General features: G+C 41.7%; 2 protein-coding genes across 5 annotated transcripts; both read right to left on the reverse strand.

Annotated features, from left to right (window-relative positions):
* Window positions 1-3,150: 3,150 nt before the first annotated feature.
* On the reverse strand, window positions 3,151-8,110 carry prrg2 (proline rich Gla (G-carboxyglutamic acid) 2). Of its 3 annotated transcripts, none has more exons than XM_030058326.1 (7): window positions 7,936-8,110; window positions 7,452-7,551; window positions 6,777-6,949; window positions 6,469-6,502; window positions 5,216-5,348; window positions 4,461-4,604; window positions 3,151-3,545 (listed from the first exon to the last, which is right to left on the reverse strand). In XM_030058326.1, the coding sequence occupies exons 2-7, from the start codon at window positions 7,534-7,536 to the stop codon at window positions 3,503-3,505; spliced, it is 612 nt and encodes a 203-aa protein (XP_029914186.1). In that variant the 5' UTR covers window positions 7,537-7,551; window positions 7,936-8,110; the 3' UTR covers window positions 3,151-3,502. The 3 variants fall into 3 exon arrangements, with proteins under 3 accessions (XP_029914186.1, XP_029914188.1, XP_029914189.1); XM_030058328.1 differs by lacking the exon at window positions 7,936-8,110 and adding an exon at window positions 7,738-7,924; XM_030058329.1 differs by lacking the exon at window positions 7,936-8,110 and adding an exon at window positions 7,664-7,723.
* A 6,053-nt stretch (window positions 8,111-14,163) lies between these two features.
* prmt1 (protein arginine methyltransferase 1) lies at window positions 14,164-22,059 on the reverse strand. Of its 2 annotated transcripts, none has more exons than XM_030058317.1 (10): window positions 21,931-22,059; window positions 20,284-20,379; window positions 19,980-20,135; window positions 19,783-19,846; window positions 19,534-19,676; window positions 18,502-18,589; window positions 17,103-17,218; window positions 16,320-16,470; window positions 15,607-15,728; window positions 14,164-15,479 (listed from the first exon to the last, which is right to left on the reverse strand). In XM_030058317.1, exons 1-10 carry the CDS (start codon window positions 21,955-21,957, stop codon window positions 15,396-15,398), a joined length of 1,047 nt encoding a protein of 348 aa, XP_029914177.1. In that variant the 5' UTR covers window positions 21,958-22,059; the 3' UTR covers window positions 14,164-15,395. The 2 variants fall into 2 exon arrangements, with proteins under 2 accessions (XP_029914177.1, XP_029914178.1); XM_030058318.1 differs by having other exon boundaries at window positions 20,284-20,370; window positions 21,931-22,001.
* Window positions 22,060-23,595: the final 1,536 nt, after the last annotated feature.

Consider the following 23,595-nt stretch of genomic DNA (forward strand, 5'->3'; position numbering starts at 1 on the left):
TCAGGAGGGGCCACCTGCTAAAACTTGCCTTTTCTCTGGCTACCAGAAGAAAAGCAACAAGAGGAACGTGGACTATCGCTCATCTGTCAAGGCTGAGCTTATGCGCTACATCGAGCTGTCCTCTGACTTTGATGAAGACAATATGGACTGCCTGGATTTCTGGAAAAGGCATGCAAAGGTCTTCCCAAGGCTCTATGTTGTTGCCATGAGAGTGCTTGCTGTTCCTGCCACCAGTGCACCAGTGGAGAGGGTATTTAGTCATGGGGGAATTATCATGTGCGCTCACAGAGCCAGGCTTAGTGCAAAGATGCTGTCAAACTTGATCTTTTTGAAATGCAACCATTCTGTTGGATAAAATATTTCTAGGTTTAAGGTTACTGGAGGACAGCTACGAGCTTGTTATCTGAAATGTTTTGTGGCCCATACAACCCAGTCTACTAAGAAAAGAAGGTCAAATGGTCTGATCTTATTGCAGACCTTATCTTTTTATTTCATTATTTTTTTATATTTGTTAATTTGTTAATTTTTTATTATTTATTTATTTATTTATTTTTCAAATTATGTCAGTTTTGTTGAACCATGGTTGGGGTCAGTTCAGTTTAGAATTTTTCATCAAAATTTAAACACTAAAAAATATTTAACCATATTAATCCAGCCAATAAGTAAACTAGTTTGATGAAGGAGAGATGATAATACAGTACAGCTTTGTACTCCTGAGATATAGCTATGCTGTGTTCAAAGCAGAACGACTGGCATGCAGCACTCATTAACCCCATTATAGACTGGAGACTTGACTTGGACTTAAGCTCAAAGACTTGTGAGCATCTCTGACACACACACACACACACACACACACACACACCGGACCCCACGGGCGGGGGTCCCACGAGTCCTTCTCCGGTGTCGGCTCTGGCTCCGGCTCCCACGATGGGCGGGGGTTCCACGAATCCTCCATCTGAAAGAGAAAGCACAAAGAGAGAATTTGGTCCCACACTGATCCAACAAGCTGCGACACCAGCGAGGGCTGGAGCCCGTCGGCTCAGCCCGGACAGTGAAGCCCGTCGGCTGAGCCCGGACATTGCCCCCAACTAGCGCGCAGGTTTGTTGGTTCAATGTGGAACAAAATTCTACACAACTCAAGGTCTATTTATGACCTCTGCTAATGTCATGATGTGTCACCCTGTGACGTCAAGGGGGGACCACGTAGCCTATAATTCATTTCAATTTTCATTTACAAACTGCCAGACGATGTGATGTTTGGTTGATGACGTAACAATGGCTTGAGACGCTGTGATGTCACAAAGAGATGATGATGATGATGATGATGATTTGTGTGTTTGTAAATGAAAATCGAAATGAATTATACGTTGTTCTCTCTGACGTCACAGGGTGACACATCATGACATTAGCAGAGGTCATAAATAGACCTTGAGTTGTGTAGAATTTTGTTCCACATTGAACCAACAAACCTGCGCGCTTGTTGGGGGCAATGTCCGGGCTCAGCCGACGGGCTTCACTGTCCGGGCTGAGCCGACGGGCTCCCGCCCTCGCTGGTGTCGCAGCTTGTTGGATCAGTGTGGGACCAAATTCTCTCTTTGTGCTTTCTCTTTCAGATGGAGGATTCGTGGAACCCCCGCCCATCGTGAGAGCCGGAGCCAGAGCCGACACCGGAGAAGGACTCGTGGGACCCCCGCCCGTGGGGTCCGGAGTGTGTGTATGTGTGTGTGTGTGTGTGTGTGTGTGTGTGTGTGTGTGTGTGTGTGTGTGTGTGTGTGTGTGTGTGTGTGTGTGTGTGTGTGTGTGATAAACCAGGCCCAAATTAAAATGACATATTCTCAACTTAACCTGACCATAACCTTGTCTTGTAATTCCCACAGAACCCTCACCACACAAACAACCCCATAGCAACTACTGACAATAGCTACATGTAGCTCATCTGACAGGACATAGGGGTCCGATTTGTTGCAACGCATAAAGACTAAGATGATGAGGTGATTCCATGGGGATGAGCCACGTCTGACAGCTCCTGCCACCTAGTCCTGGGCATCAGGGGCTGCCACATGGTGTCACGCTCACTTGTACCAGTATTGAGGCGTGTTATTTTTCATGGCTGTAGCAGATAGGTCATGGAGGTGGGCCAGTGCCCTTTCTCTTTAAACTCACCTTGCAAGCCACTCTATATTACCAAAATGAATGATGAGACACAAATAAATGTAATGTTGAATGCATGAATCAATAAAATAAGGAGGAAGAGACATCATTTAATCCTCTGTGGTTGTGTTCAAAGTTTTTGAACATACAATGTAGTCACTGGTGGAAGTTCTGGGGTGACTACGGCAGCTCAGGTTCCTCCAAAATGAATCTCATCAATAATGCTTCTGTATTCCCTTGGAATATCAAAGGATCTTCCCTATCAAAGCAGCATGGAACTGTACTATTCCCTTACATGTGAGCTAATGATGCTCTCCAAGGCATTTTCTGCATAAGACAAATAGGAAATCTGAAAACCAAAAGAAAATGAGAAAATCTTGCTTTCTTTCAAAAAGATGGGGAAACGGATGATCAGCAAACTAGGAAGAAATAATAAATAACCAAATATAGCAACACATGCACAAACATATGCAAAAATCAGAAATCCATTTAATTAATTTCAGAAAATTTTGGATAATTTCTTACCAGTGTTTGGATTTGGATAGTAATTACTAGGAACATGGCAAAAAAGAACAAGGAGTACGCAGTATGTTTAAAATTAAATGACAAGTTAATCACGACAAAATAAAAAAAAATAATAAAAAAAAAACTAGAAATAAAATCACAAAAAAAATTCAGAAGTTGCCCAAGCACAGCCTCCTGGGTTTCAAAGGGTTAATACATGCACACCAACCTGTTAATTTCTGTAAAATAAATAAATAAAAATAAATAAATAAATAAAAATAAGTCCCAAACATTCCATCTCCTTTTGACATGATGGCTGTGCTCCTGTAGTCATCAACTTAATAACTGATTTTCAGCTGTATTTTTGATGTATGTGGGATTAAGCTCACCTCCTGAGTGATTGGGTGTGAAAAAAGACATTGATTTTACAGGATCAATAAACCTGATATTTGTTCTGCTATCTGAAAAGAAGCATCACACATACACCAGTTAAAATTGAAAAAAGCAATTTAATTCAAATGTTTTAACTGCATCTTGAAAAAAGTAGCCTCTTGACATATATTAACACAGTTTATTGTGATCACTTCAATGGCTTTAACAAGGCCTATTCAGCCTTCAGATGGGGTGGTGCCACTGCCATATTAACATGCACTCCCTAATGCCCCTCCTGAGTAAAAAGCATCACATTTATAGACAAACCACCGACAAACATGCAGAACAGTTTTTGAAATTGTAAATTCTGGGATTGCATCATGGTTCCACTCATAAATATACAAAACACTATTTAAAACTAAACTCTAAACAACTACAACCAATACACAATAATTAAACTGTTCTGCTTCTCTCCTCATTCATTATCAGGTGGATCAGGAGCCTCTGATGGTGCCCCCCTGTGGAGAAAAACGGCAAAGTCTTTATGAGTGCATTTGAACATGGCAATTTCATGGTCCACAGAGGTTAAAAAGTTTGCAGGTTTTCACTGCAACCAATCACTACAACTCATTTCACAGATGAGCACAATTCAGCCAGAGGGGAAGACAGGCGCTGTGTTTCATGAGTGGCTTAACCCGTCCTCGTTGACTTCCCTGCCATCATAAATGTTGCTCCATTTGTATGAAACACTGAAGGGAATATGGTGAGGTCGACCTTTAGAGGGCTGAGGGAGTGAGTCAGCAACCATGAGGATGTCTCATTTTGTTAAATGCCTGTTTCCCTGCCTCCTCAGCTCTAATCTCTCACAGGCGGACTACCACGCGAGGAAGAGAAACAAAAAGAGGAAGTAAGGATGCAAAATAAGCCAATGGGAGCCACCCCATGGTGACTGCCGAGGTCAATTTTACAATGCATTGCAGTTCTGCATTCCTGATACAGCGCCATCATGGGGAAGGGAAAATGGAATAAGTGTAAGTAAACAAAGCCAATAACTGTATAACTGAAGTAATCCTATAGAAATTCAACTCATCTGACTTCTTTGAGTGTGGCTTCCTTGAGTCAGCACTGCCTCTACCCGTAAAAATCAACAAAATGTTGCTGACAGCATATGAGGGCGAATGTGTTGCGTTTAACCCCCCCTCTCTTCTCTCACTCATTTTCCCTTATGGTCTCCGGACGTCCTCTTTGTGAGGTATGTTTTTACTGTGTGGATTACCGATGGCTGAAGGGAAGTCAACAAGTCAGTAAAGGTTTGCTGCAAGGTTTGGTTGGAATGAAAGCTGCACACCTCCACAGACCATGGTTCACACCCCCTGGCACAAAAAGCATGTTAAGATGTATATGTAATGGCAGGTAGTACTGTGTCTTCATACCCAGAGTAAGGTGGTGGCGGGGCATCATGCTGCCCACTGTGGTTCAGGGCCTCGTTGTAGGTGGGCAGACCTGGAGCGACAACCCCAGACAGTGGCACCATCTCTGTACCTCGAGGCCCGTCACCCACTATCCTCACTGGAGCGCTGGGCCAACACACAGAAAACTGACTCAGGAAAAGAATTTCACAAGCCCACTAAAATAGCTTAAAACGATGAATTGATTCCAAACTCTAAAAATCCTCAAAGCAAAATTTAACTTTGGCAAAGTATTGGGTTGTATTAATTACCTGTACATTTTGCATTTACACATATCCTCATTAGCTGCTCCCCTGAGCTTCTGTATTTCTATCTCTGCATTCACTTGCAACCGATCCCAAAATAAGCAAGCAGAACAAAGCAGATTATGCAAATATTAAAAAAAAAAAAAAAAAAACAGTCCCAATACTCATTTTTCCACTACCTGCCAGATCTACTTTCCAATTCTGGAGTTCTTGTTTTTTGTATTGGCATAATCCACTTTGTTTGCTTTTGTTTATGTGCTGAAAGTGCTGTTTGTCAGAGCTGTTTTACTATGGAAGTGAATGGAAAGATGGAATTGTGGATTAGCAGCCCAGGGGAGCACAGGGCAACTAATGAGGAGATTGAACACCATGCGGACCCATATACTGTCAACTAATTATACAATCTAACACTCTACCACAGTTCAATTTGGCTTTAATCTAGAAGTGGTCCACTTCATATAAGAACTGACTTACTTGGCTGGGCCCCGTCCCCTCTTGTTCTGGGATTTGTAGCAGTAGATTCCAAGCACGGTAGCAATAACAGCAGTCACTAGGAGTGCCAGCAGCCCTGCCACCAGCGCTGACACATCCACTCTGGGCACCGACTCTTCAGGGGCAAACATCACAAACAATGACCAACTACTTCTCCAAAATGCTCATGCCAGTCAATCCCTAACCAGTACAATGATTCCTCCATCCACGACTACCCTGCAGTGCATAATGGATACATTTAATTACTGCAACCAACTGATGTGTAACTGCACCTAATTCTTTCTTTCAGGCCTCCTTACTTTCTGAGTGGTATGACTGCATCTGACAACTTTTACAAATACAGAATGAATGAAAGCACATGCATTTCATGTTTCGTAGGCTAAGAATATTATACTCAGTGGCCACTTTTTTAGGTCCACCTGTACAATCTAATCCAATCCAATCCAGCTGTTGTGCAATAAAGTTTCCTTTCCTGCTGCCTATAATGCTCAGCTTGTCTTGTTGTCACAGTAACAGAGGTGTTCATTCACTTCTATGTTTGGCATTGAGCTCATAGTTAGTGCTGCTGTTGGACTGGACTGCAGTTTACTGACAGCTGTTGCTAATATTCTGTCCCCCTCATGTATATAAATAGGGAGGACAAACAATTAGAAACACCTCCCAATATAATGTAGTCCAGTACAAGAGCTCTGCAAACTACAGCCTCAATTAAGTTAATAATTTAAGTTAAATTTACACATTAAATTTACAAAAGGTAGAATTTATGGCAGAGCTGCTGACCTGAACTGCATTAGAGTGTACAGGTGGACCTGATAAAGTGACACTGATACCCCTTTTCCACCAGGGCTGGTTCGGAGCCGGTGCCTGACTTAGCACCAGTTTTTTGGTTTTCCACCGCCCAAGCAGGGGCCAAACTGGTTCCAAACTGGTGCTAGGCAAGCACCGACTCCGAGCAGGGGCTAAACAGGAGCCAGAGAAAGAACCGATGACGCGGCCCACCGCTCTAGCACCAGCTCCGAACTAGCACCAGGTTCTTTCTGGTGGAAAAGGGGCATGAGTTTATGTATTTATTTTGCTAATGAACACATAAGCTTTTGCACAGCATTCTAGTACACAGTCCAACTTCACTGAATTTCATATATTCTAAATAACTGATCAGACAAGTAAGCATAATTTGTGAAACATGGGCATATGTATGACAATTATGTCATTGTTTTGTAGTGTTGTAGCATTACCGTGACTGCTGACATAAGAGGCCCAAAACGAATCCTGGAAAATTAAAGAAAAAAATTTAAACAAGTAGCTAGGTTTAACAAGAAAGGAAGGCAAACAATAATCACTTAAAGGTAGAGTTCACTCATTTTGAAAAATCTGACATGATTTCACTTCCCTCCTAGCTGTTCTCTAGGACAGTAGTGGTGCTATCTTCCTCTCATTGTTACTGAGTACTGGATACTGGCTGGATTAAGATGGTTATTTTCAAGAACGTTAGCTGGGGGGAAGTCCACCTCAATGGCAGGAGGCTAACAGTTAGCAAGGTTACCGTCAGGGATGTGTCCTCAAACACCTCCCTGGCCTCCTCATAGCTGCACATCTCCTCCTTGCATTCCCTCTCCAGGCTGTCAGGCCGCACCAGCTCAAAGTCCCAGCTGTTGTACAGCAGCGAGCGTGACAGGAAAGAGGCTGCAGTACGCCCATCCACCAACACTGGACTTTCTGCAGGACAGTAGGGATGAGGGGGGAATTGAGTTTTTAGTTTGATGGTTTTTATATCGCCATGCTGACCCTGAATCAATATGTTGTTACCTGAAATTTTAAATTATATACATTTAAATTAAATTGTAACAATTAAATAAAAATTATTAATGTAAACCCTCTCAATAAATGTCATTTTATTTCTTTTTACTTGTCTTTTTTATTTGATCCTACATAAATTCTTATTTACAGTGATGGCCTGGCAAGTGGCAGGCCACTTTTTGAATTTTTTTCTCAATAGTTTTGTGGTAATTTTCTTTTTCTCTTTCCTTCTTTCTTATTTACGAAGTTTGTGATGATTTAACTATGTAATCATAATAATTACAAAAAAGACGGTAGCATAGTTCATACAGAAATGGAAGCAGGCAAGATATAAGAGCAAAACGAGTGATACACTGAAAATCAAGTGTATTAACATTAAAAGTCGGAGTGAGCGCAGCTTGGTGGGGAGAGGTGTGGTTACCGTCAGGGTGTCTGTACAGGACTCTGGAGCAGACCAGCTGGAGCACGGACAGCAGGATGAGAGCCAGCTCCGGTAAGCCTGCCATCCTCACAAGGCAAAACTACACGGGGAAAAGAGACAGAACATGAAGTGGAGACGCATTACAACACATGACGCCAGTCCACAGTCAGCAGCTGAAGGCCTGGCCCTCACATCGTGCTGAAACCCCCTACCTGCTCTGGGAAACTTAGCTAGCACTGAACACCTGGAGCTGCTAACCTTGTCGTCTGCTACACGCCGTCCTTACCTGGCGGGAGGGGTATGTTAGCTCCGCGTTTTTCAAAACTTTCCAAAAAGATAAACTCGTATTTTTCTACACCAACTCCCGTCCAAATAGCGATGAAATAAACGCCCTTTTCGAGAGTTATCAGGTGACTTTAGTGCCGCAGCCGAGTGAACACATTATCGTTCGCTGTTTTTCCCAGAATAACGTCAGACCACAAACCTGTTGGACCGCATAGCAGCTCCGCGGGGAGGAACTCCTCCAACCAGTCTTGTCCGCCTGTCTGCCTCCCTGTCTATCTGTCTGTCTCCCTGTCTGTCTGTCTGCACACACTGTCTCTCGCCGTAGATTTGCTGGGTCATCACTTCATTTGTTGAGTTTACCGCCCACAATGTCAGTGTCAAATCTGTCAAACGCCCAACCTCCAGTTGTGCCGTCTCCTTGGCACGAGGTGTGCCGAGGTGCTCCGAGGACAGGAGGCGGGAGGGGGCAGGTGGGGACAGCCTGCTGGGGATTCCCCCCTGCGGATCCAGGTGTACCTGCACAACTGGGGCCACGGGAGCCCCAGAGCTCCTTGACAGGTTCCCAGGGGTGCTCAGCGAAAAGCACCACTTTATTTGAACACAAGATATCTGACATCAGTAAATATATCATTTAATAGTTATTAATATAGTTATTATTTGTTCATTTTTGCGAATTTTAAGGTAATTTTTTTGGGTTAATTTTCTGCTCCACACCCCAATCTTTCTTTCCTTTTTAATGTTCTGGTTAAACAAAAGACAATACGACAGACAACCTAATTATTTTGATTTCTAATTTAACTTCCACCTGCCCGACTAAAGAGCACCTATCATATGAGCCACTAGAGCCATGCAGCGGTCCCTTCTCTTTTTGGTAAAAATAAATAAATAAATAAATAAATAAATAAAATAATAAGAATAATAATAATAAACTAAATTGCTAACCACCCTCTGCTCATGTTTTCAAGAGAAATCAAGTGAAGGCTCAAAGGGTTAATTTTACCCGCCTATAAATTAAGTCATTATAGTGGTCACCATGGAACGAAGGCATATGGACGATTATTTTAACATTTCACTTTTTCACTTGTTAGACTCATCAATGTTTAAGATCTTAACAATTTAATACTTCATACAAACACAAATATCTTTCCTGATCAGAGTCCCCCCAAGGCCAACTCATTTCAGATGGGGGTCCATCCGACTCAATGTATGTCAGCGTTGGAATCCAGAGGATAAAACAGTTTGAAAATCCCTAATCTAGTAACTTTGGTCAATAATGAATTGATGAAAACCTGTTTAAGGTTTAAAAACAAGAAAAATCAGAGAAAATACAGAGATGTGTACCTGAGGCAAATATTTTGTCTATTGTTGACTTATTTATGCCATGACTAACGTGCACATTCAAGGTTTTCTCTACCCGTTGCTCGGCTTTACTCGTGGCAGTCATCAGACGTGTACCGTCTTGTGCCTCTGCTCCCCTCCGAACCGGCTGCGTCGCCTCCAGCAGGTGCACATCAGGCCTCATGCGTGACTGCCTACTTACTTTTCTTTGACACTCGTTCTTGCACAAAGCAATTAGAGGAAAATCAGCAGATCCACGGAGGATTCATGAACGTACGCACCGGCCAACTCTGTGCTTATGTTAGTGAATTGGGATGATGGTAATGGGATGATGATTTACAGCGGCTACGCTCAGTATTTTGATGGAATCGTGCACTTTACGATACAAGCATGAAATCTGGCACACTGTTAGAGGATCATTTTTGGCTATCGCAGATTTGTCCCGTGGTAACCGTGGCAACCATTTTTCAAAATGATTGCCACCTGCTGTGATTTTACCTGTAACCCAGATTCATACAGTGGTACTATTTACAACATGCTAGGAACTACCTAACTACATATTTCCGGCATTCAGTTAATTAAATAATAGTAAAAACCATCATAATATGTATTTCGGTAGAGTATACTGTACATGTTTTCTAAGATGTTGACAGATATGCCATGAAATGCATGTGTGTTATGGCAATGGCCAAAGTGGAACTATACAGCAGTGCAGAGACAGGATACCATTTAGCCTAAAGACATTTTTAATAAAGCCAAAGTGTAAAAAAAAGTGGGTTAAAATATTCATTCATTCACTTTAAACCTCTTACAGTATTCTGTTATACACTTTATGAGGACATTTACCCTAACCCCATCAGACATGAGAAACTTGGAAATTGGTGCTTGACATTATTCAGTTTTTTGTCTCAGGTGACCACAACTGAGATTCATGAGCTGGGGTCATCCCAAGAAGAGACAGACACTCGGTTAGTTCTGTACCTGCTTTATGCTGCTAAACTGGGCCACAAGACCGCTGTGGTGAGGGCACCAGACAGCGACATTTTATTCATCCTCCTGCACCATGCCCAATCCATCCCGCTGACTGTCTACATGGACATTGGGACTGGGAAGCACAGGAGAATCATAAATGTCAGCGAACTGGCCGAATCCAAGGGGGCACAGTTCTGCACAACACTACTGGGCCTGTATGTCTTCACAGGGGAAGATGTTACAAGCACCTTTAAGGGAAAAGGGAAGGTTGGGCCTCTGAAAAAACTGCAGAGCTATCCAAGTATGGAGCTTTCAGGTGTGTTTTTATTTAGATTTATAGAAGCATGTCATGCCAATAAGTAATTACTGGCCCTATGTATTGATTCAATATGACTATGATAAGATAATTATCTCCTCAGAAAACTTGGTGAGGGGTGGTCTGTGGAACCAGAGGTATTCGAGGACATCGAGGACTTCACATGTCTCATGTATGGCCATGCCCGTGAGAAATCTGTCAACAACGTAAGAAGCGCCATGCGCAGAAAGATGGTCGGAGAGGATGAGACACTCACCACAAAATCAAAGGTAGACCTCTGCCGACTGCCACCCTGCAGGGACAACCTGGTCCCACATCTTAATAGAGTCAACCACCGTCTGGCCATTTACAAAAGAGCAGCCACACCAACATTCTCCTGGCCCAAGCCCTACGATCGTGGCCAGGGCTGGGTGAAGAGTGAAGATGGTACCCTGGAGCCAGTGTGGTTGTGTGGCCCAATCCTCCCCACTACATTGGTTGACTTGCTGGAGAAAACAGTCGAGGATATGGATGAGGAAGACAATGAAGAGCAAGAGATCGATTACGAAGACCTGCTAATTGATGAATAAAGTTTTTTTTTTCTCCAAGGCCCAATTCCGCCTATTGATTTGTCTACATTTTTGCATTTATTTGGGTGATAGTGCTCCATAAATCATCCAGTCATGTCAATACTAATCTCCAAATCCAATCCAATCCAATCCAATCCAAATTTATTTATAAAGCACACTTAAAACAACCAGGTTGACCAAAGTGCTGTACATAGGGATAAAAGACATCAGAACATAGAAGAAACATAAAATCATAAAAATAAAACGTAGATACATAAAAATGTAATCTCCATCACCAAAAAATGGGTCATTTGCCCCTGAAAAATATATAGTTAAGACATTATGTTGATTTTACCTTCTCTTTCTTGCATTTGTGGATCCAGGATGGCAACCAATATACAAGAATAAACATACATGTGACAAAATTTCAAGTGGATATCATCAACTTGTGTTTACTATACATCTTGAAGATTCTAAAAAAAAATAGAGACAAAATATCAATAGGGTGCACATGGGAGAAGTTCTTGCAATTCGTTTTTTTTGTGTTTACTTGAGCTGTTATGCATCAAACACTTAGGCCTACTTCAGATTTAGAGAGTCTATACAGTTACTTGCAATGTTTATGTGAAGTTTGTGTTTTCTGTTTGGCTCCTGGTGGTCGGTCCTCGCATGCTGACCTTTACCAACCCTTGTCTCCCCCTCTCCGCTTTCTATACCCTACAGGAAGCCAGTTGATGGTACAATGGTACCACCACAGAGTACAGGAAACTTTCTTTAAGCATCTCAAACTGGACCATGATAAATGGGCAAACTGAGGAGCCTTTCACTGTGAAGTCAACAGAGAAGACAAATCTGTCTTTACTTTGTGGGTCCACTTTTTTGTAATTTCCACATTTCTAATCAAAATGAACTAGTTTTAACTTTGTACTCCTCCTTTTAGAAGTGCATCGGGAAAAATGCCTCTTAAAGTTCTTTCATTCTGATTACAATTTAAATGAGCTACTCTTTACTTTTAAGTAGTTTTTCTACACCAGTACTTCCACTTTAAGTAAAATCAGCAAAAACAGTACTTCTACTTCAGTAGCAATTTCTGCAAATAATGTCCAAAGGAAAATCAAATCAAATCAAGTAAAATTAACTTAATGCTGATTGCAAACTTTATGAAAATGGCCAAGCAACAGGCAACATCTTCTCTCAAATACAATGCATAATGATGATTGTACTATAAGTTTGCACGTGTCATCCAATGCTATTGAATTAAAATGAACATGTTTTGCTTTCTGCCAGTTCCATGAACTTACTACTGATTTAATTGAAGGGTTAACTCCTGTATCTAGCATTTTTTTCGCAATGCACTTCATGTAATAAAGAAATGTCAGTAAAATGATTTAATATGATTTTTTGTGACTGCTTTGTTAGTTAAATACCTGTGACTAGTTGAAGAAACATGTCTATCTAAACAGTATAAAATGTAATTTTGGCAAAAAAAAAAAAAAGCTGATTTTTTTTTTTTTTTTTTTTTTTTGAAGGATGCACAACAACCCATACTTGTACTAGTTTCCCTCTGAGTGCTCTTTTCAGCCAGATGGTTTCCAGAATGATTGAACTGTTTTTCTGCTGTTGCATTGCCACTGTATCGCCAGGCAGTGGTGCTCCAGTCCCATAGTCACCCTACAGGTGTGATATAAGGTGTAATATTTTCTGGTCTAACTACTTAATTCATTTTTCATGGTAAAGTTCTCATTCTCTTGATGGAGAGGGATTAAATGGACCAAACTTGGTGGATTTATTATATTCACATAGAGCAACAAATACGACCATATGGGTAAGAATCCAAAATATCACTTTAATGAATTGTACTTCAAATTAATGAATCACAGAAAAATAAACGTTTCTCATTGAAAATACAGAAACATTAATTAATAACAGAAATCTAAAACTGAAATGTTAATGAATTCTATTTTTCTTTCTTCCTATTTTTCTCCCTGTTAAAGGGTTTTTTTAGGGAGTTGTTCCTCATCCCATGTGAGGGTCTAAGGACAGAGGATGTTGTATTTCCTGTAAAACCCTTTGAGACAAATTTGTAATTTGTGATTCTGGGCTATGTAGATGAATAAAATTGAATTGAATTGAAATTGTCAGATACCCCCAGCCACTCAAACAGGTCTGTCCTCTTCGATGTCCATTGGGCCTTGATAGTTTAAGAGGCAACAGACGGCCCAGAGATGATTTACAAAACCTGTCAAAGAGAGTGGAACAAGGCCATCCCAGATTTGGATCCCCTTTATTCGCCATATTGCCCTCTCCACCATGACTCTGAGACAGGCAGTGGCCTAGGTCGTCTGTGTTTGACGTCTTGATAGGGAGGTTAATCAGTGTTGCCCCTACTACAGCCAGCATGTCTTCTGTCAAGAACCCGTTGCTGGCCCCAACGCCATCTCCAGGAAACAGAAGCTGTATGATGTTGATTTTCTTGTAGTCTGTCTATCAGAAAGACTACAAGAAAGACAGACAAAACAGACAACAAGAACTTTGTCTGCAAGCTTTGCACAGCTTGGAGACAAAGGTCACAACCCCACAAGGGGCAATTCCAATTAATCCCATCAATGTGTTTTGACATTTGTAGCTAGAGGTGGTCTCTGACTGCAGAGTGGGGGATGATGCTGTGTCACAGCGGATCTCTGTGCAATCAATGACCACTCGCACATGGGGACAGTACTGGCAGACCCTGCCTGGCATGGTGGCCTGCACATGTTGTCAAGTCATCCATGTGGACTGTTAGCCAAGGACTTGACACATGTAGCTGGCCCATGTTAAGATGATTCAACTGACTGTGGATGGACTGACCTCAAAGATGGCTGCTAGCAACTTCTCCTTCATCCCAGTTGCAACACAGCAGAAGAACAGAAATCACTCATCAGATTCCTGCAGGGGCTTTTCGCTGCACGTGCCATCTCCTCTGTCCTGGACTAGTACGCCCATGATGAAGCAGATGGAGAAATGGACTCCCAGTTGACCAAGAAAAGAAGCCCATAAATATGGTATATACACAAATTACCATGCAAAAATGATATCTGTCAGGATATCTTAGTTTAATATAGATGCAATGAAATATGTAATAGGTTCTTTATGACAAGCATTGACAAAAATTGCTATTCATGATATCAATAGAACACTGGCTAAACAGCAATTTGTGCATGATGGTCCAGCAGTTTATTTCCATTTTCTAGTCAGTGCAAGAAAGAAACACAAGGATGTTTAATTTCCAGTTTAATAGTCTTTATTTAAAAAAGCAGCAGACCAAAAAAATTAAAAAAAGACAAAATGAACAGTGTGGTCAGTCCTACCTCTCCCTTCCCTGGGCAAGCTAATGCAATTCTATTCAGAATGGCTCAACCAGTCCTGGAGAACCAAGTGACAATTTGACATCAGTGTCACCCAAACAAGCCTCCTTTTCCCCCCAGGTCTAGCAATAATGAACACTGAAGTAGTACTCTATCAACAAAACCCACTCGAATGTCTTAAAAAGGAAAACTGTGGGATCCTAGTTGTAGCTGTAACGAGTTCCTATGCGATGACGAACTAATTAAACCCATATTAACACAATAAGGGAGGACAGCCTGGGGCTCGGGAGACACAATGGACAAGCTCTCCCTATGGAAATGTCTGCCACCTGGCAATCAGTCTAGGAGATGGACAATTAAAGCACTGCTGAGGGAATAATCTGGGGACAGAATGTATTTTGTGCAGTAAATTACATACAATGATATTATATTGATCAATACAGAAGTGGAGGAGATGGGGTTTTTGAGACATACAAAAAATAGTCACTATCCATATTTCATTACAGCCACAACTTAACTGTTAAGGGCCTAAAAGATACTGTCCCCTAAACTGCTCATAACTTCAAAAACTTCAAAAACAAAAAAAACAAAACAAAACAAAACAAAAAAAAAAACAACACTGATGGCTGAGTTTCTCCATCTACAATCTTATTGTCTGATGGAGCTTCAGACAGCCACAGGAGGCTTCAACATGATCCGAATAAAAGAGGGAGGAGGTGGTAGCTGGGTCATGTCATGAAGATGCATGACTATACAGAGGGGGGGCCAAAGTGACTGAACACTTACACTATGTACAGACAAATCAGCAGGGCTATTGTGTTTGTGTGTATATGTGGATCCGGAGCATGCATAGGTCAAAACAAAATGCAATGCTGAACGCGGAAACACAATGGCGCATATTAGACAAACACTTTTTGAGTGACTATTGCACAATGAATCACAAGGCCAATTCACCGTGGCCCCAAAGATTTGAAAAACCTTTTAAATACACACATCTGAACGAGAAACATTACACAAAAGCCAGTCTTTAAAATGAAGCTTTAGAGGAGAATGAAACTACCTCCTGAAGGGAGACACTCATTCAGGCCTCGTTATCCTTCCACTAATACACATATACACACAAACACAGGGATGGAGGATCTTAGCGCATCCTGTACTCTGAGGTCTTGGATACTTCACACAGCTGACCCTTGAAGTCGATGTCTATGGTGAAGTCCAGGTCTCTCTGCAAACACAACATAAAAAAACATAAGAGAGCTGCTACACTGCAGTGGAGATGCAATATGCAAAACCAAACACAAAAAAAGCTTCCAATATTTAGTCGAAATGAGGTAGCCTGGATCTGCTCTTACGTTGTTCTTGACGTTTGGTTTCATGTTGATCGTGCCGAAGATCTCCTCACCAGTCTTGACAGTCAGGTAGTCATCCAGGTAGAAAACCGTCTGCTTCCAGTGGGTGTAGGGAGACTCGGGACCTGCAACATAACAGTTCCTCAGTGAGTCTACAATCAAAAGACCAACTCTCAAAAACAGTTTGACTCAATTCATACATGGTTTCAAAACTGCAAGCCGACGTCAAAACCTGCAAATCTCCATGATGACAAGAAAATATGCCAGGATATGAATTACTGCACAGTTTTGGCATTTAGTGGACCCACAGTGTGAAGGAACTGTTTGAATTTCAATACCCAGAAATGCTGCAACACAGTAAAACTCATTCCTGGTAGGGGAGTATTCCACAAACCAGGATTAGAAAGTTAGGCAGATAAATATGGAAAAGATTGTGATATGTACTGATGACAGTGATTTGACTTTGTAAAACAAAGTTAAACAATGTTAGGCTTAGGATAATGATCCAGTTATACCTGAAAAGGGTTAGTAATAGAACAAAATTTCAGAAGCTATTCAGTGACACTTCTTAAAAGTTATCTGGCTAAATTTCTAATCCTGCTTTGTGGAATACCCCTCAGGTCTTGCCAGTGTTATTTGACAATATTCTGTTGCAGACCCACTTCCCAATTTAGCCTATAAACAGATGTAGTCTGTGAACAAGGATGCAAACTAACTTGTTGAGAAGCCTGTCCTCTTGTGACAGCGGGTGAACTCTATGTTGAAGTAGGTGACCAGAGCGTGGATGTAGTCATTCCTCTTCACCTGCAGGCAGAAGGGTGAGGTGAAGGACAGGTCCTCGATCTTCACCGTGTATATGTCCACCTCCTAAAGAAAGAAAGCATGACGTTTGGTAAGACTTCAAACCAAGTCAGCTTAATTCCACAGTGGCAAGCAAATGATACGGCCAGAGTCTGAAATTATCACCCCATGGGCAATGGTTCTGCTTGATTTCTTTGGTCGACCAAATCCTCTATTTTCAGACTGATTTTTGTTTCATACGCACTACCATCAGAGCTCCCTGACAATTAAAGGTCTGAACTAATTGGTTTTCTTTTGAATTTACAGTCTTGGCTATGAAAGTGAAAAACAATTATACAATTAGCTCCACTAAAGATAAGGAAGAACTTTCCTCCCACAGCATGTTTTCAGTTAATTTTAGCTTGTAAAAACAAAATGAAGGCATCATAGGACACTCTGCATTTGTATGACCAACAATGGTCACTCTTTCAGAGAATCTATGCACAATAACTTCTTGGCAATGCCGTCTAGTTTTTTGGCACACCCAGTGTAAAACTATGAACTCTTACACCATAGGACACAACGTCTGTACAGCAACAGGAACACTTAGACACCAAATTATTAATTTTTCTTTAGTGTCCCAGGTGTCATTAAACTTTGACACTTGAACTTTTCGAAACTCTTCTAAGACAGCTAGTATTCCCAGACCAACCACCCACCTTGATGAGACAGGCGCTGCTGACCAGCTGCTTGGGGTCCACCACATCCACCAGGGGCTCTTTGATTGCCACCTCCTTAATGCATGACATGTCAAAGCCATACACATTCTCCCACCCTGGCATAAATGGACACAATGAGGTTATGAGCAATGTGTCGTTTTAGTCTCAGTAATGATGCACTCACGGGTATGTGCTAGGGAAGTACTATTAATCATGTAAACATGTGGAAAGGCCCAATTTAGATGCCCCTTTGTGACCATCAGATCTGTAATATAAAATAAACAACATACTATAAAAATTCAGCACTAAAAGGGATAAATAGCAACATGCGGTCACAAAGAGCCAAAGCACCATGCAGACACAATGCTTTTTATAATAATCCTACATTATATCTATAATATTCATAGGATCAGTCACTTGCATTTTAGCTCCCCCTCCCACCCCCCAGACAAAGCCTACTAGTCTGTAAGAAAACATTCTTTGGGGATGGTCTTATTTAAAGACTACTGCTATCATAATGATCTTCAGATAAGCATAATAATTATGTGGATCACAATATCAAATGAGAAAAGATGCAGCTTTCATATGTGTGTCCTCTGGAATGGGCATCAAGAACTGGTAAGAATGGTAACACGAAGAGCTTGCATTTTCAAATTTCAAACTGTCCTTAAATGATGGTGGTGGTGTCAGGTGATTACACTTGACATTTCCATTGTTTCCTTAAATTTGAAAATGAAAAGAACCGTTAGGAGTATCAGTCAAGTACTGAACCCGTGAGCAGTATCAAAATAGTAGGCGTCTCGATAAAAACCTCATTATACCCATCCCCAGTGTAAACATATAAAGCATAGCACAGGTTCTTGGCACATATTGACATTCAGTTCTCCTAAAATCTCAATGTGAAAGACAGAAAAATTTGTCTATGGACCTTTTCCCCAGCAGCCACTGTGACTTGAAATAGCATTTAAAAAGAACAGCACATGAATTAATTACTGTCATTAGTAACACCAGCATCTACCTGCTAGTTTATGTCAAAATAGCTACAGTGAAAAAGGTCTGTGGTCTCTGTGCTCTTAGAGGTTTTGAGGGTTTTCATTCCAACCCGTCACTACAGCAACTGATTTCACTGGTCAGTTCCTGTTTTGTGGTTGAAAATGTCAATCAGTAAAATTACCTGCCCAGGTGTTTGGTTGGAATGAACACCTTGAGACTCTTGCACAGCACAGATCTAAAAACCACTGGAACTACAGCAATGATAATGAAGGAAGCATCGCCATAACTCCTCTTCTCATGTGTGGCTGGAAAATCCACCAATCACACTCTGCTTGTACAGACAACAGGGTGCCCTTTCATAAACCAAAAGGACCCACAAGGGCTGGGCGGGTGAAAGACTACTCACAGTGAATTTTGTAGTCCTTGTACTGCCTATCTTCGATGGCTGTGACATAGAGAGTTGCCCTATCTGGGAAAATCAGGCCATCTGGTTTCTGTCAAAAGGCGAGAAAAGTGGGGGAAAGACAGGTTAATAGACTTAGAACAACAGATCAGCAGGCTATTCACAGCACTGACATTTGGTAGCAGCTGTGTCAAGTCATAGCAACACCTCTGCCTGCGCAACAAAACACTGCCAGCCAGGCAACAGGAGCCAAGACCAGCAAGACCATTCAGCAGTGCTCTGGTCCTCAAAGCTCACAGTAAGAGTGTCTTAGGGCAGCTCCCCTCTAGGGATGTCAAACAAAGTTGGAATAGTAATCAGTAGCTTTTTCCTCTTGACATTCAAACATAAATTTGAGAATCTCAATCTTGCTAAGGGTACCTAATGCAACACCCTCATGCTATATTAATATTATACACTATACAGGAGGCACAAAGCTAAGTTTGTCTTCACACATTGTATATCCAACTAAGTATATGTAAGCAAGCTTAATTGATTAAGAGCTACAATTGAACTTCTATTTTTAAACGCTAAGCCCAGCTGATCTAAAGATTGGATGGAAACATAATGGTGAAACCTAAAAATTGTGTTAGATGATTGCAGTGAACTCAAATAATCATGATCAGGTGATTATGTAATCACTGTCATAACCTCAGGAGTTTGACTGTAAAGAGGAGTTATTGCTACCAGCAAACTAAATGATGTTGTGGATTTGTTTTTACTATGCTACTTTGATTGCAAGGATGAAAGCTGAAGCAACAGACTGATGTAGTGCTCCACTGCACCAAACAATGAGTAAGAGGTAATCCTATGAATCAACAGTGATCAGGATGTTTATTCATTCACTATGGCACAGAACATGTTGGCTAATGATGCAGTTCATACTGTGCAAATTATGTACAAATTATTATTTTGAGAACATATGAATATCAATATAATGGTATTCAACTATTTCATGATAGTGTTCACAGCCTTTGCAACCCCACACACACTTACCAACCACTTGTCTCTGGCATAGATGACTGTATTGAGCATGGACTCGTAGAAGAGGCAGTAGCCCATCCACTCAGAGATTATGATATCTACCCCCTCCACTGGCAGATCCACCTCCTCCACCTTGCCTTTGATGATCGTCACAACTAAGAGAAGAAGAGCAAGTTGCATGTAACACGCAAAAATCCATTCAGGTACGCATGTCCTAGCTGTCGAGATGCCACCACATAACTTTATTTAAGGTGTACTCACTGTCATCAAGCTTGTTGGCCTTGACAATCTTCACAGCGTAGTCTGAGATACTGCTGCACTCGATCTGTAAACATAAATCAAGGATTTACATCAGGAAGGTTTTCACAAACATTATGTTCATCTTTCCAGGAAAAGACTGCTCCTGACCCCAACACAGCAAGAGAGCTTTCACCAAATGGGCAGGACACAACACTTACCCCTATCACTTTCTTGGCCCCGGCTTTAGCAGCAAACATGCAGAGGATGCCTGTCCCACTGCCCACATCCAGCACAACCTTGTCCTTGAACAGATGCTTGTTGTGGAACATGGAGTTCCGATAGGTAAGAGTGCGAACTTCATCTTTCAGCATCTCCTACAGTGACCAAAAAAAAAAAAACCAAAAAAAAAACAATTAAAAAAAATCCAATAGTGCATGTAAACAGTTTATAGGACTTAGAGGAATTAAATATGCAAGCTCTGAAGAACCACAGTGACACCTTTAGGGTGTTTTATCAAAGTACCTCATGGATACCGAAGTGGGCGTAGGAGTCGAAGTAGTAGTCCTTTGAGGTCATGTCCTCAGCTGCAGGCTTGGCTGAACTCTCCCCCTGAGAAATCTCATCAGAGACAGACAATGTTACAACACGAAATGGTTCTGAACTTAACTACTGTGATTCTTTTGAATGATTTTTTTTCTTAATCTTTTTTTATTATTACTCAATCAGTTTAAAGTTTAAGTAAAGATATTGGCATCTCACACACATAAATATCACTCCAAAGTTTGGCTAATTTTTGGTGAGGAAAAACGGCACGGCCATTTTCCTTGGCGGACATGCCCACCTTATGTTAATCCCATGCAGGTTTTCAGCATATAGTACACGTTTTTTCTCATCTATTCTAAAATGGTGTATTTGTGCATAGTGGGGTATAACCTGTGTTGGAGCTGAATCAAGTGGGTGTGACTAGAAAGCTGAGACTCTTGTGGATTCAATGAGCCATATGTGATTCATGTGTGATGATGTCCCCATAGGAGCCATTTCATTGTAGTGAAACCATTTTTTCGAACTTGACATCACTGTGTAAAATGACACATTGTGATTTCTTGGATAGTCAGAGCCCCATGAAATTTTACAGCCACAAGCCAGAGGAGATATATATATATATATATATATATATATATATATATATATATATATATATATATATATATCACAATATTGAATTGCAATACATATCGAATCGACACCCGAGTATCATCATAGTGTGAGCTCGGGAGATAAACTCATTGGTCCCGGCCGCTGTTGTTTGGTAATCTGGCTTCACAGCCCCGTGGAGTTTCTACCATGTGAAAGCAGCCTCTCCCCAGCACAAAGGACACAGGCACACGGATGGACGGATGGTAGCACATGTGATGATGACACTGAGCTTCTGCGGGCTTTATTCATTACCACTGGTTGTTACAGTGTTTACACTCACTTCTCAAACTCATTCAAACTGGGCTCCAGTGCGAGGCCTTTGCACTCAGCCGAGCCAAGCGGCACTGTGCGCTACAAGTTGTCGGGTTGTATCTGTGGAGTGATCCCGTTCAGCCGACCAACCAGCTCTGCTTACAGGGTCGAAAAATATACACTGTTCCCCTAAGTTAATGAGCTGGACGACACGCGAAAACTGGTTTAGGGGTGAATTTGTCCGGGGCTTTGTAAACATGAGGCTCCGTGGAGCTGGTGGCAGCATGAGGCAGCACCCACACTGGAAACCGCTTCTTAGCTAGCTAGCTAACATTAGCCCCCATGCGGTCCGAGCCCCGTCGGCTAGACACGGACTGGCGTGCCGGCGTTCCCAGCAACTTCAAAAACATTTCTGTCATTCATTTCCACTTATATCAACAACCGCCGTACATTAAACAGTGGCGGCCAGGAACATTATATAGCCGTTAAACTGTAATGCTGACTAATGTGTGACGCTCTGTGAATGAGCTGAACAAAAAATCTGACCAAATAAAATGGATGCTTCACTTTATCTTACTGCGTATATGTTCAAAGATACACGTGAGGCCACATTGGAAGTTTCAAAACAGCTTACCTGGATGAGAAAAATGTGTCTAAGAAGATTCAAGTCTTTTTTGAAAAAAGGTGAGAATGGGCTGGTGTAATTTCATAAAGACTTACCTCCATTCTCTCTGCTGGGACCGCCATTTCGTTCTACTGCGTGCATGAGCTTCAGCACAGTAAAGAGCGCCCCTCCTGGCCCCGCCCACAAGAGGAAAGCGCAGTTTCGGATTGGACCAGAATGTTGACTCCACCCATCTTGTTTGATTACAGCGTGCTCATTGGGTCTTTACTCTTTTTCCTACATCGCAGACTTTTTTCAACTTTATTTAACTTTATTTAAACAGATAAAGCATATTGCGAGACCAAGAACAAAGTAAAGGTAACAGTAGTGTTTTTTTCTTTTTCTTTATTTGATGAGATTCAGGTCAAGTACGTAAAGAATACGTGTCACATACATTTTTCATCAGAAAAAAAATCTGTAAATCTGTAAAAAAAAAAATCTGTAAAAATAAATTACAATGAACAACAAATAACTAAATGTAGGGGAATGAAAGAAACAAACAAACAAAGAAAAAAAACTCTACACAATAACCACAAAACCTCACACCAAACCAGAAAAACATTATGCATCTCTTGCAAAGGCGAACAAAACTCCTCAAACTTTCTTAAAAACTTATATTTTTGTATCAATACACAGCACACACACACACACACATCATTTGAATAAGCACAGAAAGCACCAACAACACACTGATAGCAGAAATGAGAAACACTTGTGGCTTTTACTTTTTTTCTATGCTGGGCAGCAGTTTGCATTAAAGTTTTGTGATACATCAGTGAACACACACACACACACACACACACACAATTCTTTTGTTGAAAGCCCAAGAACAAACCGGAGTCAATCTTCAGCTCTCAGATGAAATATTTATTTGGTCACATATTGAGTAAGGCAGTGCTGGGCTCAGGGTGACAGAGCTGTCGCAGGATCTCTGTCAGAATGAGCCCCGACATTAGGAAATTATGCACATCTATCCTCTTGGGCTGGGCCTGCCCCGTACAGAGGCTGGACCTAGACGCAACCGAGCACGAGGCGGACGCGGCGCACGGGTGCGAGGGCCCATCCAACGCTGCTTGCAGAACTGGCCAGTTACCCGGACATGGACAGGCCAACCACTGTCCACGCCCTGTTTCTAGAATGTGTTATGCTAGTGTGTGTGTGTGTGTTGACTGGGCATGTATCTAATGCAGCAGACCTAACTAACAAGACAGAAAAGTATATCTGGCTCCTGTTTTATCTGTTCTCTGCTAGCAGTCAAGCTGTCCTGAACTATATGATACATTGGATAATACAAGAGCCACTGAGTTATGAAATACATTGGATAATGCAAGAGACATTGAACTATAAGGCCAATTATAACAGAAGGATCTACAATATCGCTCCTTCCCACACTGTGGATGGAGCAGTCTGTTGCTGAAGGAGCTCTTCACAGTGTTGTGCATGGGGTGGCAGTTATTCTCCATCAGGGATGTCAACTTGGCCATCATTCTCCTCTGCCCCACCACCTCCACTGAGTCCAGTGGACAACCCAGGACAGAGCTTCTTAATTAGTTTGTCCAGCCTCTTTCTATCCACAGCTGAGATGCCGCTGCCCCAGCAGACAACTCCATAGAAGATGGCTGAGGCCACTGCGGTATCAAAAAATGTCTTCAGAGTGCCCCCTGCACCAGTGGCGTGCACAGGGGGGGCGCCGCGCTAAAATGCCCTCCTAGTTGAAATTG

Source organism: Myripristis murdjan, chromosome 8 (assembly GCF_902150065.1).
Source record: "Myripristis murdjan chromosome 8, fMyrMur1.1, whole genome shotgun sequence".
Lineage (NCBI taxonomy): Eukaryota > Metazoa > Chordata > Actinopteri > Holocentriformes > Holocentridae > Myripristis > Myripristis murdjan.

Coding starts and splice junctions, on each gene's coding strand:
- prrg2 (XM_030058326.1), bottom strand. CDS start 7,536: ATGGCAGGCTTACCGGAGCTGGCTCTCATCCTGCTGTCCGTGCTCCAG. Junction 6,950..7,451: donor CCTGTACAGACACCCTGACG/GTAACCACACCT, acceptor ACTGTCCTGCAG/AAAGTCCAGTGTTGGTGGAT. Junction 3,546..4,460: donor CCGCCACCACCTTACTCTGG/GTATGAAGACAC, acceptor TTTTCTCCACAG/GGGGGCACCATCAGAGGCTC.
- prmt1 (XM_030058317.1), bottom strand. CDS start 21,957: ATGGCGGTCCCAGCAGAGAGAATGGAG. Junction 18,590..19,533: donor ATGCCAGAGACAAGTGGTTG/GTAAGTGTGTGT, acceptor GCCTTTTGACAG/AAACCAGATGGCCTGATTTT. Junction 15,729..16,319: donor GAGGACAGGCTTCTCAACAA/GTTAGTTTGCAT, acceptor GTTATGTTGCAG/GTCCCGAGTCTCCCTACACC.